General features: G+C 45.7%; 2 protein-coding genes across 13 annotated transcripts in view; both read right to left on the bottom strand.

The window, feature by feature from the left end:
• SPTSSA (serine palmitoyltransferase small subunit A) overlaps positions 1–722 on the bottom strand; it is a 162,715-nt gene extending 161,993 nt beyond the window's left edge. For 10 of the 12 annotated variants that reach the window (XR_013386007.1, XR_013386002.1, XR_013386011.1 and 7 more), the window contains exon 1: positions 253–359. Coding sequence is in view for 1 of the 12 variants with exons in the window: in XM_077909000.1 (XP_077765126.1) it covers positions 508–610 (103 nt within the window). In the remaining 11 variants the exon portion in view is untranslated. Of the gene's footprint in view, positions 1–252; positions 380–507 lie in introns of those variants that run through there. The other 2 variants (XR_013386001.1, XM_077909000.1) reach the window with 2 other exon arrangements.
• On the bottom strand, positions 645–10,409 carry LOC144321351 (uncharacterized). Its single transcript, XM_077910899.1, has 3 exons — positions 10,077–10,409; positions 1,382–1,561; positions 645–1,147 (listed from the first exon to the last, which is right to left on the bottom strand). Exons 1-3 carry the CDS (start codon positions 10,111–10,113, stop codon positions 645–647), a joined length of 720 nt encoding a protein of 239 aa, XP_077767025.1. The 5' UTR covers positions 10,114–10,409.
• Between the last annotated feature and the right edge of the window lie 4,740 nt (positions 10,410–15,149).

The following is a 15,149-nucleotide window of genomic DNA, read 5'->3' on the forward strand; positions in this document are numbered from 1 at the left end:
TTTTAAACTCCCCGTCCCTGCAAACCAGAAAGGTACAACAGTTTTCAGAAACGATATTGGGATGTAACAAACACAAGTTCACATGATTAAAAGTCTGGTAAACCGGTTAGCAGTCTCGTGAGGACCAAAGTCAGCTAACTCGGGGGCAGGTAAAGGTCAGAGGCGTCCCAGCCGGGAGCGCTCTGCTCCACTTACAAGGTCCCTGCCTCCCAAAGGCAGGCGCGGCCGCAGCGCAGGCAGGCGAGGACGTACCTGGTTAGACATCGCCCCGGGGGATTTCCTCCAACGGTGGAGCCGCTTCCACGTCGGCTCCAGCGACTCCCAGGCCCCCGCCCCTCCCGAGCCGCGCGGGAGCCGCTCGCCCCCCGACCTCCGCCCCGCGCCCCCCGCCCCCGGCGCCTGGGCCCGGAGGATGCGGCCCGGGCTCCAGCTCCGCCGCCCCCGCCCCGGCCCGGCCCGGCCCCGGCCCCCGCGCCCGCGCCCGCGCCCGCGGCCTGGGCAGGATACTGAACACAGTCCGCTCCCAGGGCTCCAGCATGTAGAGCGCCGTGACCAGCAGATACTGGTAGTAGAACCAGGACATTTGCTTCCAGGCCCGCGCCAGCGCCATCCCCGCCACGCGCTTCCCTCGTTGAGGCGGAACGTCAGTCTGTCCGGCCGGCCTCCGGGGAGCGTCCTCCAGCCCCGGCCGCGAGGCCCGCCCTCGCCCGCGCGCGCCTATTGGCGGCTCCGGCCCGGCGCGTCACCCGTGGGCACGCCCAGCCCCGCGCGCGCCCCGGCGGTCGGCCCCGAGCCCCGCCCGCCCGACGCTCATTGGCGGGTCCGCGGCCACGCGTCGCGCCCGCCCCTGCCCGCTTGCCCCCGCCCCGGGCCGCGCCCACGCGAGCCGCAGCCCTGTCCGCGCGAGAGCGCCCCGCCCGCCCCCGCCGCCCGCCTGGCCCGGCCCTCGCCCCGCGGGGAGCTAGTCCGCCCGGGGGTGGTCGGTACCTGCAATCGGGGCCAGAAACGCTGGTCGGGGCCTCCTGGTGCAAATCTGGCACCCTACCGGGAGCGGAGTGCAGGGGCGGACGGGGCGAACGCATTAGGTTCCTTACCTCGAGCGGTTTACGGTCCAGCGCGGGCACTAACCACACGAAAGCGGGTAAAGCTGTGATGGGTGCACAGAGGGAGAATAAGGTGCTCTGACTGTGGGGAGACAAACGTCACCCAGTCAACGAGGTCAGAGAAGGCGGCTCTGAAGAAGTGATGCACACGTTGCCTCCTTCCTTCCTCCCCCATCCATCGCGCGCGCACACACACACACCCGCATGCACCAACATGCCCCTTGCACTCCTTAACCTAAAGACGAAAGAGATTACCTTAAATATGTCTATCCGCATACCTCTTTGAGTGCCTAGAGGTACCCTACAGGTCAAGTCCAGGAAAAGGACTCTGATCTGGTGGGTTCTGTAGCCAACAGGCTGCTTAAGATCTGTCTGTGGGCTGACGGTACCTCCGGAAGATGCACTTTTAGATGTCCAGGTCTTCCCACTGGCAAATAGGCCAGCTTTACGGTACTCACCTTCAGGAACGAGATAAACAGCATGTGAAATGGTAATTAAACGGACTGCTGTTTAAATGTTTAAATACCCGGGTGGCTCAGTGGTTTAGCGCCGCCTTCAGCCCAGGGAGTGATCCTGGAGACCCGGGATCGAGTCCCACATCGGGCTCCCTGCATGGAGCCTGCTTCTCCCTCTGCCTGTGTCTCTCGTGAATAAATAAAATCTTTAAAAAATAAATAAATGTTTAAATATCCTACTGCTTAAACTTTAAAACTTCCATGATTGATGCCTTTTATTTATTCATTTAGAAATATCAGCTGCTGTTTATGAGCTAAATATTGGGGATAGAAAGCCAGCTACTCTGAGATCTGCCTTCATAAAGTACCCAGTCTACTAAGGAAGAGAGACAAGTTAACTGATTACAGTGAGATCTGGTAAAGGGTATCTTTATGTTATGTGTAAGCTGCCATGAAAGCCCAGAGAAAATCAGATTGGGGTTGTCAAAGGCTTCTGGGAAATGGTACTTGAGCTTAGTCTTGAAGGAAAGGTAGAAATGACAGAATGGATGACTTTAGAGAGGAAAGAGTGGAAGGATATTCCAAGCACAGGTGCATGGAACCCTATAGGAAGGTGTGATGCTCTCAAAGGGCTGGAAGGACTTTCATGTGGCTGAAGCAAAAAGAATGTGTAGTCAGTAGCAGGAGATGGAGCTGGATAGTAAAGAGAGACCACAGCCCGCAGGACCTTGTGTAAGAAACCAATGACTTTTTACCTGGACATACAAACAATGAAAGAGCCAATGGAAAAAAAGAAAAAGAAAAAAGAAAGAGCCAATGGCTTAATATGATTAAACAAGACTTGGGGGTGAGCAAGTTGCCTAGAGGATACTAAGAAGAGGATTAGGGACACCTGGGTGGCTCGGCTGTTGGGCATCTGCCTTCGGCTCAGGAGCATGATCCTGGAGTCCTGGGATCGAGTCCCACGGCAGGCTCCCTGCATGGAGCCTGCTTCTCCCCCTGCCTGTGTCCCTGCCTCTCTCTCTGTCTCTCACGAATAAATAAATAAAATAAAATTTAAAAAAAGAGGATTGGGTTGGAGACATTACAGAGGTAGATCCTGTAAATAGAGCATCTATAACCCACACTCACTATCTTCACCCTTGAGAGATCTAAGTACACCTGACCCCCCATTTCCGAATCTTACTGCGTTAGGCTTCTCTCTGTCCCCATTCCTCTCTGAAGTATTTCTTTTTAGATCTGTTTGGGTGTATTCAAGCTTCATTCCTTTTTCTTCAAGACCTCCAAATACCTCAGCATGTGGTGATGCTCTGTTAAGTTTATCCAGGATTGGGAGCATCACCCAGAGATACCCTTCCCTCACTGGACCAGCTCCCTAAATGCCATTCCTACCACGTGGTTCTCCCCAATGTATGTAACTCCTCAATCTCTCTGGGAATACAGCCCTACTAAGCCATTCTGCATCCCTCAACTTCCTGAGTATCTAGGGAACAAAAATTTCTTCATCTTGCTATTATTGACAACCGGCTAGAATGAGGGAAAAGAGACTGGGATCCTGGATGATGACAATATTCACAAAGAATCCAGGGGAAGACGCTTGGCTGAAAAGACATGAATTCTGTTGGGATGAGGGTGAGTCTGAGGTAACTGAGGGAGGTGGAGGTGTCCAGTGGGCAGTTGGGCCTATAGGCCTAGAACTCCAAAGAGAAGCCTGAACAGGAGCTAGAGGCATGTGAATTTTCAGTAAGCCCCTAGTAAGTATGATTGCAGATAAGGTCACCCAGGGAAAGCACACAGCATGGGAAGAACAGTACAGAATAAACCCAGCCACTCGAGATTTAGGGGATGAGAGCCCAAAGGGAGCCAATAAATGGGCTGAGAGGAGCTGAGATTTGATAACAAAGAGGAGAGACCTAGGGGAGAAGCCAAGAAAAGAAGGGACAGCCAGGAGAACAAGTGGCTCAGGGAGGACAAGCCAAAGGAGGAAGGGAAGTACCAGTTTGTTTTGTCCACTTGGGGCCCAACTGATGACTCATTCATTGTGGAATGATAAGGGGCACAAACCGGATTAGAGAGGGAACTGGGAAATCAGAAGAGAAGTGAGCTCATCAGCTTTATCTCCGCAGGAAGCTTGCCTGTGAAGAGAAAAAGATAGGATGGCAGCAAGGGCTTTTGTTTGGTTTGATTTTCAGATGGGAGAGGCGTAAGCAAGTTTATGGGCTTAAAGATACAGGTGAAGATGGTGAGCTGGGGGATCAGATCTAAAGCCTTAATAAACTGGAGCCAGTAGTTCTTTTCCTAAGAGGAGGGAAACTGAGGAGTCAGAGGGCCATGAACATGAAAGAGTAAGTTAAGGAATTCCCTACCTTACAGCTTTAGTTTTCTTAGAGAAAAAGAAAGGCCTTTTCTAAAGTATGACTTCTGTTGTGAGCAAGTTGTCGAGGTGGAGACTTTGAAAAAGAAAAAGGGGAGTGGGCAAAGCTCTCTAAAGCTTCTTAGGAATTGGCAAGCAAAAAAAATCGAATCATTTTCACCAGCAATCCACAAGGACCCCTATATAGAATTGGAGAGGATGAATGAGGAGACTCACTCCAAGGTGGAGTGTTGCTGGCCGAGTACAAAAGAGAAAGAAGCGGGATCCCTGGGTGGCGCAGCGGTTTGGCGCCTGCCTTTGGCCCAGGGCGCGATCCTGGAGACCCGGGATCGAATCCCACATCGGGCTCCCGGTGCATGGAGCCTGCTTCTCCCTCTGCCTGTGTCTCTGCCTCTCTCTCTCTCTGTAACTATCATAAATAAATAAAAATTTAAAAAAAAAAAAAAACAAAACAAAAGAGAAAGAAGCGAGAAGGTTAGTGGGGAGGGGAACAACTGAAATACCTGCTATGAGAACTGGATGAGAGTTCCTCTTAGCTTCAGTAGAGTTATACCAAATCTGTAAAATTACTCCGTCCACTTAGACTTTGAATGTCACTCTTCGTCACAGCTCCCCAAGAATCTCCTCTCTCTCCATATCCCCAGCTTCCCTGTACCCTCCATATGTTCTTCCCCTATTTTTCCCTTCAAGTCCTTTTTGGAATAATAGTATAAAATTTATCAAGCTATCTTCCCTTTGCCGTTAAGTAACTCCAGCTGTGGTGATACCCTAGGCCATCACTTCCTCTCTTCCAGTACCTTTACACCTATTCTCACCCACCCCTCCAAAATACAGAGCCTGGGTTCTACCTCCACCCCCCACCAAAACCAGTTACTCAAGCTTACCAAATCTGATGCAAATTAATGATTTCTCTTCTTACCCAGCCTCTCTTTCTGTAGCATTTGATGATGCTGAACATCCCCAGCTTCTAAAACCCCTCCAGTCTTGGTTTCTACCTTACCCAGCCTTCTCGTGGGAGTTCTCACAGAGTACTCTTTGATAAACCCTATTTTCTCTCTCAACCATAAAGACTTGCTGACCTGTCTTGCTGGCCATTGATGCCTGCTTCCTCAGTTGTTTCATTCCCTTAGATCCCAAATGTCACTTTAAGTCTTTATTCTAACTCCTGGCAGAAAATATCTAATTAAAACAACCATAAAGGTTATCATTAATATAATTATCTAGTCCTTTCCTTTTCAAATTTCAAAGTGCTTTCACATCATCTCATTTCCTCAGAAAGAGCAAGCACAACCCATATTTAATAATTATGGATGCTGGAATCAAAGGCCTATTCAAGTCCAAACTAATCTTCTTTCTTATCTCACTTTCTTATCGCTGTTAATGGCAAAATGTACCTTAATCTCCAGGGCAGAAACCTTGTACCAGGTTTAATTTCCTTCCCTTCTCCCCACTCCTGATTTCTGTCCCTGAGTAATATGGGATCATTCTCCCAAATATCTCAGGTTTGCCTTCTGTGGTAGGAGATCCACAGATTCTGTGCCATTTTAGAGATCCACACACAATTTCACTCTATCAAGATAACAAGCTGACTATTGCCATCCCAACTGGCTTACCAGCTACCACTGGCTCCTGCTTTGTTAACCGTGTACTTGAGTTCCAAGAAAACTTTCATATTGAAAATACTCCTATAAGAAAAGAATGACAGGTTTTCAAGAAACTATGCCATTTTTTTTTTTTTAACCTCCTGAATGTTTTTACTTAAATCGTCTCTTCAGGGGCACCCTGAAGAAGTGGTTCAGGGTGGCTCAGTGGGTTGAGCATCTGCTTTTGGCTCAGATCATGATTCCAGAGTCCTGGGATCGAGTCCTGCGTCAGGTGCCCTGCTCAGCTGGGAGTCTGCTTCTCCCTCTGCCCCATCCCTTGCTGGTGCTTTCTCTTTCTCTCTGTCGCTGTCTCTCTAGCTCTCTCAAAATGTTTTTTAAAAATTATCTCTTCAGGGGCAACCTGGGTGGCTCAGCAGTTTAGTGCTGCCTTCAGCCCACAGCATGATCCTGGAGACACAGGATCAAGTTACACGTCGGTTCCCTGCATGGAGCCTGCTTCTCCCTCTGACTGTATCTCTGCCTCTCTCTGTGTATGTCTCTCATGCATAAATAAATAAAATATTTTTTAAAAATAAAAATAAAAATAGGGATCCCTGGGTGGCGCAGCGGTTTAGCGCCTGCCTTTGGCCCAGGGCGCGATCCTGGAGACCTGGGATCGAATCCCACGTTGGGCTCCCGGTGCATGGAGCCTGCTTCTCCCTCTGCCTATGTCTCTGCCTCTCTCTCTCTCTCTCTCTCTCTCTCTCTCTGTGACTATCATAAATAAAAATTAAAAATAATAAAAATAATAAAAATAAAAATTATCTCTTCAGTTAAAAATGAGCCAGTCATTCACCACCAACCATTCACTTACCTCTCACTACTATATGCCCACGATAGGCTGGCTATGCTAGTGCTGGGTTACAAAAAGACCAATGCAACATGACCTCTGCCCTCAGAGTTTATGGTCTAATAAGAAACATATCCACACATCCCTCTGAAAGAATGTCATAATTAAGTTTAACTATAGTGAGTACCTCCCTTTGCCAGGGGCCATGGGAGTGGGTAGGGTGGGTGACACAGAGTCAGCACTTAAGGAGTTCATGGCTCAGGCAAAGGCCAGGAAAACACATAATGGCATTGAAAAATAGATCTGTCCTGCCCACTAGGTTTTCATGACATTCCTGGGCCACAGCCACAGTAACCTCAGGGTTCTTGGCCCAAGTCTCTCCTACCGGGGCTGGGCAGAGCCTCTGAAGGCTAGCTATTCCAGGAGCAATGGGGGAAACACTTGTGGGTAAAGGAGAAAGAAAAGAAGGTGAAAAGTAGATGGGCTCTGAGGACAACAGGGGTGAGAGTTGGTCCACAGGGTAGAAAAAGTGCTGGGATGGTGGCTTGGAATGGGAGGAAAGAGTTCAACCAAAGGTAATCAATTTGAGTACATAAACTAAGGAAAACCCTCCAAACATGTCGCACACAGCCTCAAAACAGTATATGCTTGCTAAAACTTTTGTGCACTTTTATTGTAGTAAATACAAAAAGATACAAAGAACATAAACATTTATGATAGAATGACTATAACATTTCCCCCCAATAATTTATTCAAATGGGTTGTTTCTTGTGGAATAAGAGAGTTCAGCAAATGGATGTGCTTCATGATGGGATAGAATAAACTAATGAATTTTGGAATTTCCCTCAGCAATGATATGTGTAAAAGTAGCCAACCTTAAAAGTAAATTTTATCAGCAAAAAGGGTTTATTTGGGACTAACAGAGGAATTTTTTTTAATTTTTATTTATTATTTATGATAGTCACACACAGAGAGAGAGAGGCAGAGACACAGGCAGAGGGAGAAGCAGGCTCCATGCACTGGGAGCCCGACATGGGATTCGATCCTGGGTCTCCAGGATCGCGCCCTGGGCCAAAGGCAGGCGCCAAACCGCTGCACCACCCAGGGATCCCCTAACAGAGGAATTACAAAAACAAAAACACTTCGCTGTTCAGTAAATCATTTTGATAGGTAATCAACAGTTTTAGGATGCTGTGTTTTTTTTAAAAAGACTTTGAAACAGAGAGAGAGGAAGAGAGGGAGAGAAATCACAGGGCGGGGAGGTTAGGGGGAGGGGCAGATGGTGAGGGTGAAGCAGACTCCCCACTGAGCAGGTAGTCCAGTGGGGCTCAATCCCAGGACCCTAAGATCATGACCTGAGCTAAAGGCAGGCACTTAACCCACTGACCCAGGTATCCCTAGGACTCTGTACTTCTCAAGTCTAGAATTCATATGCAGGAGATTTGACTACTTGGGAAGAAATTTGAACAGTTAACCTATGAGACTAGATTCTACAAAAAATCATTTGATAAAGTAAAATAACTTCCCTTCTATGACTCTGAAAATTATATCAAATAAGCTTTGGACTGTCTATTTAATCTAGACATAATTAACTTAAGGTCCTGGAAGAGCTTCTCCAAAACTTAAGGTGGAGGTGGGTTTCCAACTGTTTGCTCAAAATGCACATCTGCTCATTAAAGCTAATTGGTGTTTTCTGTCGTTAATGCTAGAATGCTGAGTTTCCTACTGCTGAATTTCAACCCCGTTTGGAACATATATTACCAGGCCAGGGATTTAAGAGCAGCTGCCTTGAATTATTATGTCATTTCATCATAATATTATAAATTATTTGTATAATAAAAGCTGGGTTATCTGATACTGCCCTAAGAAGTTCTAGGAATCTTCTTTATCTCTGATGTGCTACCAAAATAAATCTTGATGCTAGTTGACTATTAATACTGAAATTCAATCAGTATTACACATTCTGAAGACATGTCAGAGTCATCTCAGTCTTTAGGTAAACAGAGGAAGGAAAAAATCTTTCTCTCAAAATTCAAAAATAAGAGAAGCTTAAGAGATTCATAAGATATTCCTTTTTTTAAAGAAATAAAATGTGATTTAGGATACAGGGCTGCTGGATTTTTTTTCAGGTGATGTGTTCCCAAATACTTTATATAATTTAAAACATTAATTCAAGACAGAGCCTGACAAAGGGTGGCCTTTGTTTTTGCTTATCTTCTAAAGAAGAAATGTCATGTAGCAATATTTAAATTTTTTTTTTAATTTTTATTTATTTATGATAGTCACACAGAGAGAGAGAGGCAGAGACACAGGCAGAGGGAGAAGCAGGCTCCATGCACCGAGAGCCCGATGTGGGATTCGATCCCGGGTCTCCAGGATCGCGCCCTGGGCCAAAGGCAGGCGCCAAACCGCTGCGCCACCCAGGGATCCCCAATGTAGCAATATTTAAATGGCATTTACTAAGCCAACTTCTTTTAGAATATATGATTTTTGATTTTTTAATTTGGGAGGATTTTCATTGTTTCAAACTTTGCGTATTAAGTATGACTTAATATCTTTATAATGCTCTATTTCAAATATAATGAAAAATACATTAAACATTATTACACTACAGAAGAAACTGGAAAGAATAGGAGAAGAAACTGAAGAATATTCATTAAAATAATCTGGTTGGGATGCGGGGCAGCCCGGGTGGCTCAGCGGTTTAGCACCACCTTCAGCCCACGGCCTGATCCTGGAGTCCTGGAATCAAGTCCCACGATGGGCTCCCTGCATGGAGCCTGCTTCTCCCTCTGCCTGTGTCTCTGCCTGTGTCTCTGCCTGTGTCTCTGCCTCTGACTCTCATGAATAAATAAATTAAAATATTTTTAAAGATTTTATTTATTTATTCATGATAGTCACAGAGAGAGAGAGAGAGGCAGAGACACAGGCAGAGGGAGAAGCAGGCTCCATGCACCGGGAGCCCGATGTGGGATTCGATCCCGGGTCTCCAGGATCGCGCCCTGGGCCAAAGGCAGGCGCCAAACCACTGCGCCACCCAGGGATCCCAAAATATTTTTAAAAAATAAAATAAAATAATCTGGTTTAGTTTAGCAACTATAATTTTTCCTTCATAATATTTGCAGCATATATGACAAAGAACCAATGTGCCTAATAATATACAAAGAATTCTTACAAGTCAACAATAAACAAGATAAGCTATTAAAATAAATCCTTCTCTCTACAGAATCTTCAGTAAAATCCACTTTACTCCTTAAAAAAGAAAAAAGATAAACTATATTTTTTAAAAGGACAAAAGAAATGAAAAAGTGTTTCACAGAAGAAATATAACCTGTAAACATTAAAAGATGCTTGATATCAACAACAATTAAAGAAATTCAAATTAAAGAATGATTACATGCCATTTTCACCCTCTCAGAATGACAAAAGTCAAAAAGACTGATAAATAGCCACTCTTATTATAGGTGGGGGTTGGAGGGGAGAAGGACTGTAATCACTGTTCATGAGGGTATAAATTGTTACAACCTCCAAAAGAGGGTGACAACCTGTGTGAAAACCAGAAATTTCACTCGTGGGAATTGGCCCCAAGAAAATAAAGCCATAAGGGGGACAAATGTCCATAAGCATTGTTGCCAGGATGCAGGATGTGGCTGCCAGCCTCATGCATGACGCCTGACCCAGGTTTCACTGGTGCCAACTAGCACACATTACCTGGCCCTCCAGCGGCTTCCACCAGGAATCCAGGCATACAGAAAACACAGGTACTTCAGCAGCTGCTGTGAGGTGGGCAGGAACGCAGGGTGGATGGGACACCTCTCAGTGGCATTTCACTGAAAAATCCTCCAAGGAACTGCCTTTTCACTTGGGCCTCTGGCCAACCCTGTGGCTCCTCCCAGGTCACTATTATTCAGGAAATCCCGTTGGCCCTTCTTAAAAAGCCAGGCACAGGGGCTGGCCTTCAACCTTAGTCACAGTTTACCAGACTATCAGTGCCAAGGAGGCAGGATTGCTTGCAATAGCTGCTAAGAACATGAAAATGCCCCCGTTATTATGTTTGTAACAGTGAAAAACTAGACCACAAGCACAAACATGTTCATATGAAAAAAAAAAAAAAAAAAAAACATGTTCATATGGGGGATTAGGCAAATTATGATACATTCAGCCAATGGACTCATTTTTGAAAGGATGAGTGGGGTCCATTTCAGACTAAAAATGGAACAATGTCTATGAGGCACAACTAAAGAGAAAAGACTTGCAGAGCAGGATACATGCCTGTTTGTACGTGGAGGTACCCCAATGCCTGGAACAATGTCTTGAACAAATATTTGTTGACTGGATTTGCAAAGAGAAAAATCTAGAAGACCTACACCCTGGTCTACTCTGTTCCCTACAGTCTCCCAGAAGCTAGAAAATCATCTGGTAGCTCAGGTAATCACATAGTATGTCTTTAAAAAAATACAACTAACCCTGACAGGAGGAAGACTGCAGGAAGAAGGAAAAGAGGCCTCTTTTTACTTTACGGGATCCTATATTCTTTAGCTTTTCTTACAAGCATGCCATACTACGGTGATCATTTATATAGTGGAGGAAGAGGGCAGAAAGCTCAAAGTTTTGAGAAAAATATAGGTAAAATAAAGTGTGTCCCACAAACTGTTATCCTTCAAATGATTCTCATTTTAACTATTTCATTCCTGCCATTGTGTTCGAAGTCTCTAAGTGGTCTAGGAAAAACTTAAAGTTAAAAAGTATACAACTAATTGACTATGTCTGTTTCCAGGAATATTTCTTTCCACATCTACTTTAGGTCCACAAGTATAAGTCTTGAATAATAGGAATTTTGGAGACCTAAAAACCCCCATTCCTCCAACACAGAAAGTAGCTAAAGCTTTTAATGTGGCATAAAGTAATATTCAGGGATCCCTGGGTGGCGCAGCGGTTTGGTGCCTGCCTTTGGCCCAGGGCGCGATCCTGAACATTCAGGATCGAATCCCACGTCAGGCTCCCGGTGCATGGAGCCTGCTTCTCCCTCTGCCTGTGTCTCTGCCTCTCTCTCTCACTGTGTGCCTATCATAAGTAAATAAAAATTAAAAAACAAAAAAACTATCATTAAAAAAATAAATAAATAAATAAAGTAATATTCAGGTGTGGTATGAAAACAACACTCACGGGTGGTGTCAAAATTGGAGAGTTTCGTGTCCTTGCTTTCAGTGGTGTGCTCCTGACCCAGGGACGGTGGGAGGAAAGCTGACACAAAATAGAGAGGGAATCCCGGCCCCACTGCGCTAGTAGGTGCCAGCCACGGACCTTAGGGCACCCGCTGTCACTAGTCTGTGAGTGTCCTGACCTCTCCCAGCACCCCTCGGAGAACATCTCCTCGGCCTTCTCCACCTGTTACCACTGAGATGCCCCAGAGCCAGGGCAGTGAGTTCTCCCTTGAGGCAAGGGAGGGGCCAGCCAGAATTTCTGGCCCAACATTTATTTGAAATCTTATTTTAATATATGTTTTAAATATTTTATTTATTTATTTATTTATTTATTTATTTATTTATTTGTTTGTTTATTTATTTATTTATTTAACAGAGAGAGCACCCCTGAAATCTCATTCTAAATGTGCATTCTTCTCGAAACTGTGTATCTGCATTTGCTCCAATATAAAAGTATAAAAGTATTTCCCCAAAATCTCCCAAATAAATCCTCTGTTCCAGGAAGGTGGGAGCTGTGTATATGGTGGTTTCAAGTATCCCCAGCACACACAGCAGCTGAGATTTGAGTTGAAAGACTACGGCAGAACCTGTCCGACCTCACCTTCAGCTCAGGTTTGATGATCAAAGTCTCCTGGCACCTCCAGGACTCCAGGATTCCCAGGCTCCAATCAACCACTCTATCTCCCCAGCATATGGCTGTCCTTACCACTCTTCTTTCCACTCAGAAAACATAGGGGACTTCTTACTTCCTTCTGCATTCAGCACAAACTCCTTCATCATGTTTTCCGGAATCTTCCACTCCCCCAACCTCATGCCAAATCCCTGTCTACCTTGTCTGTCCAAGCCTCCCAATGATCCTGGCCCTGAGCCCCAGCCCTATCCTGCTTTCATGTCGGTCCTCCCTAATGCTCACCTATTGCTGCTACCAGGTAGCAAGGGGTCCTGCCCCCTGGCTGGGCACCCTCATGTAGCCTCCTTATGGTGGGCTCTGGGTGCCAACCTTCCTAGGCAGACAAAACACTGGTTACTACATTTCTATGTACACCTCAACCAAATCAATTCAACTTATGCTGTATCCAGGTATGTGAATAACAGCCTTTCAAGATGGGCACATGGAGCTTCTGTTAAAAGAGGACACAGTCTGGGCAGTCCTGGTGGCTCAGCGGTTTAGCGCCGCCTTCGGCCTGGGGTGTGATCCTGGAGACCGGGGATTGAGTCCCACGTGGGGCTCCCTGCATGGAGCCTGCTTCTCCCTCTGCCTGTGTCTCTGCCCCCACCACCCTCTGTGTGTGTGTTTGTGTGTGCCTCTCATGAATAAATAAATAAAATCTTAAAAAAAAAAAAAAAAAAAAGAGAGAGAGAGACACAGTCTACTGGAGAAAGCAGTCCAGAAGAGGCAATGATTTTTCCTGCCTACAATGTGAAGATGTCAAGAAGGCAGAAGGGGCAATATTCAGCCTGGGCCTCAAAGAGTGTGTTATGCTTCCCCAGCCCGAAGTTGGAAATGGGGCATGAGGTTGGCATGTGGAGACATCCCAAACAGAAGAAACTGCCTGAGCCAGAGGCATTGAAGACATGAAAGGCCCAAGCCTCTTCAAAATACCAAACACACTAGCTCAGTTCAAGACTGAGTTTTCGGGCAGCCCGGGTGGCTCAGCGGTTTAGCGCCGCCTTCGGCCCAGGGCCTGATCCTGGAGACCCGGGACTGAGTCCCACGTCAGTTTCCCTGCATGGAGCCTGCTTGTGTCTCTGTCTCTGTCTCTCTCTGTCATGAATAAATAAATAAAATCTTAAAAAAAAAAAAAAAAAGACTGAGTTTTCACTAAATCTTCCCAGTCATGATATGCTTTCCCAGTTCCAGATAAAAGAAAACATTTTCAAGAATAGAGCAAAGCTTGGGCATGTTCTCTTGCAAATCCTTACTAGGGGGTAAACCTTATCCTTTGAAAGTAGATCCTTCTTTGTAAATATCCCGAAGCCAATTAAAGGATAACCTAATGATTCATGTGGGTTACCAAACTGGTTCATGCACTATGGAATGAGTAAAAAAGGAAAACTAAATGAGTCATCTTTATGCTCTAGAAACTGAGTAAAAAAGGAAGGACACTGATCTTGGCCTATGAAAGCTCTCAGAAGGCAATGTTTTTTTTAAGATTTATTCATTTATTTTAGAGAGAATGCATGTGATAGGGGTGAGGAGAGAAGCAGAGGGAGAGAGAATCTCAAGCAGACTTCCCGCTGAGCACAGAGCCCAACGATGCAGGGTTTGATCCCAAGACCCCGAGATCATGACCTGAGCCAAAACCAAGAGTAGGATGCTCAGCCAACCCCTCAGACACTCCTCAGAAGGCAATTTTAAAACTTAGTGACAAAGCAAGAAATATAGGAATAATCCTAGGTACTCCCTCTGCTTCTACCTCCACCTTAAATTACTGACCAAGATCTATAATCTTTTCCCTGACCAGTGAAAGACTCCATTGTCCTGGCTACCTCATTCCTTTCCTTCGAGTCCCTAACTTAGGTTAGCCATTGATTCTCATCTGGATAAACGAAAGATGCAACATGACTAACATGTTTTTTGGTTTTGTGGATGGTGAGGGAAGCCAGGTTATCATTAACTATCTTGAAAAATGTTGGGGTGCATGGCTGGCTCAGTCAGTGGAGAATGAGACTCTTGATCTCCGAGTTGTGAGTTCAAGCCCCATGCTGCATTTAGAAACTACTTTAAAATTTTTCTTAAATCTGGGCAGCCCCAGTGGCTCAGCAGTTTAGTGCAGCCTTGAGCCCAGCGCCTGATCCTGGGGTCCCAGGATCAAGTCCCGCATCGGGCTCCCTGCATGGAGCTTGCTTCTCCCTCTGCCTGTGTCTCTACCTCTCTCTCTCTGTGTCTCTCTGTCTTTCATGAATAAATAAATAAAATCTTTTTTTAAAAATGTTTTTCTTAAATCTTTAAAAAAGTGTTTAGGGGGGCACCTGGGTGGCTCAGTCAGTTAACTGTCTGCCTTCAGCTCAGATCATGATCCCAGGGTCCTGGGATCGAATCTCACATTGAGCTCCCTGTTCAGCAGGGAGTCTTTTCCCTCTGCCCCTCCGCTCCACTCATGCTCTCTATCAAGTTCTCTGTCCCTGTCTAAAATAAATAAATAAAATATTTTTAAAATAAAAAATTTTAAATGTTTAGGGGTGCCTGGGTAGCACAGTCAGTTAAGTGACTGACTCTTGGTTTCCTCTAGGGTCGTAATCTTGGGGTCATGAGATCGAGCACTGAGTCAGGCTCTGCTCTCAGTGTGAAGTTGGCTTGAAATTCTCTCTCCTCTCCCTCTGCCCCCTGGCTTGTGCTCTCCCTCTGTCAAATAAATAAATAAATCTTTAAAAAAAAAGTTTAACTGTTAGGTTCTTGAAAGACACATGAAACTGTGGCTACATTTCACCATGCACATAAACTGTTCTTTTTTTATTTTTTTTTTTAGATTTTATTTATTTACTCATGAGAGACACAGAGAGAGAGGCAGAGACACTGGAGAGGGAGTAGCAGTCCCCCCACAAGGAGCCCAATGTGGGACTCGATCCCGGATCCCAG

The sequence above is a fragment of the Canis aureus genome, chromosome 9 (genome assembly GCF_053574225.1).
Source record: "Canis aureus isolate CA01 chromosome 9, VMU_Caureus_v.1.0, whole genome shotgun sequence".
NCBI lineage: Eukaryota > Metazoa > Chordata > Mammalia > Carnivora > Canidae > Canis > Canis aureus.

Bases quoted from the DNA above. Each gene is read 5' to 3' on its own strand.
- LOC144321351 (XM_077910899.1), bottom strand. From the start codon at position 10,113: ATGCCTGGATTCCTGGTGGAAGCCGCTGGAGGGCCAG. The intron at 1,562-10,076 runs GTAATGTGTGCT...TCGTTCCTGAAG, and splicing joins GGAAGCCGCTGGAGGGCCAG to GTGAGTACCGTAAAGCTGGC. The intron at 1,148-1,381 runs GTATGCGGATAG...CACCCATCACAG, and splicing joins ACCTCTAGGCACTCAAAGAG to CTTTACCCGCTTTCGTGTGG.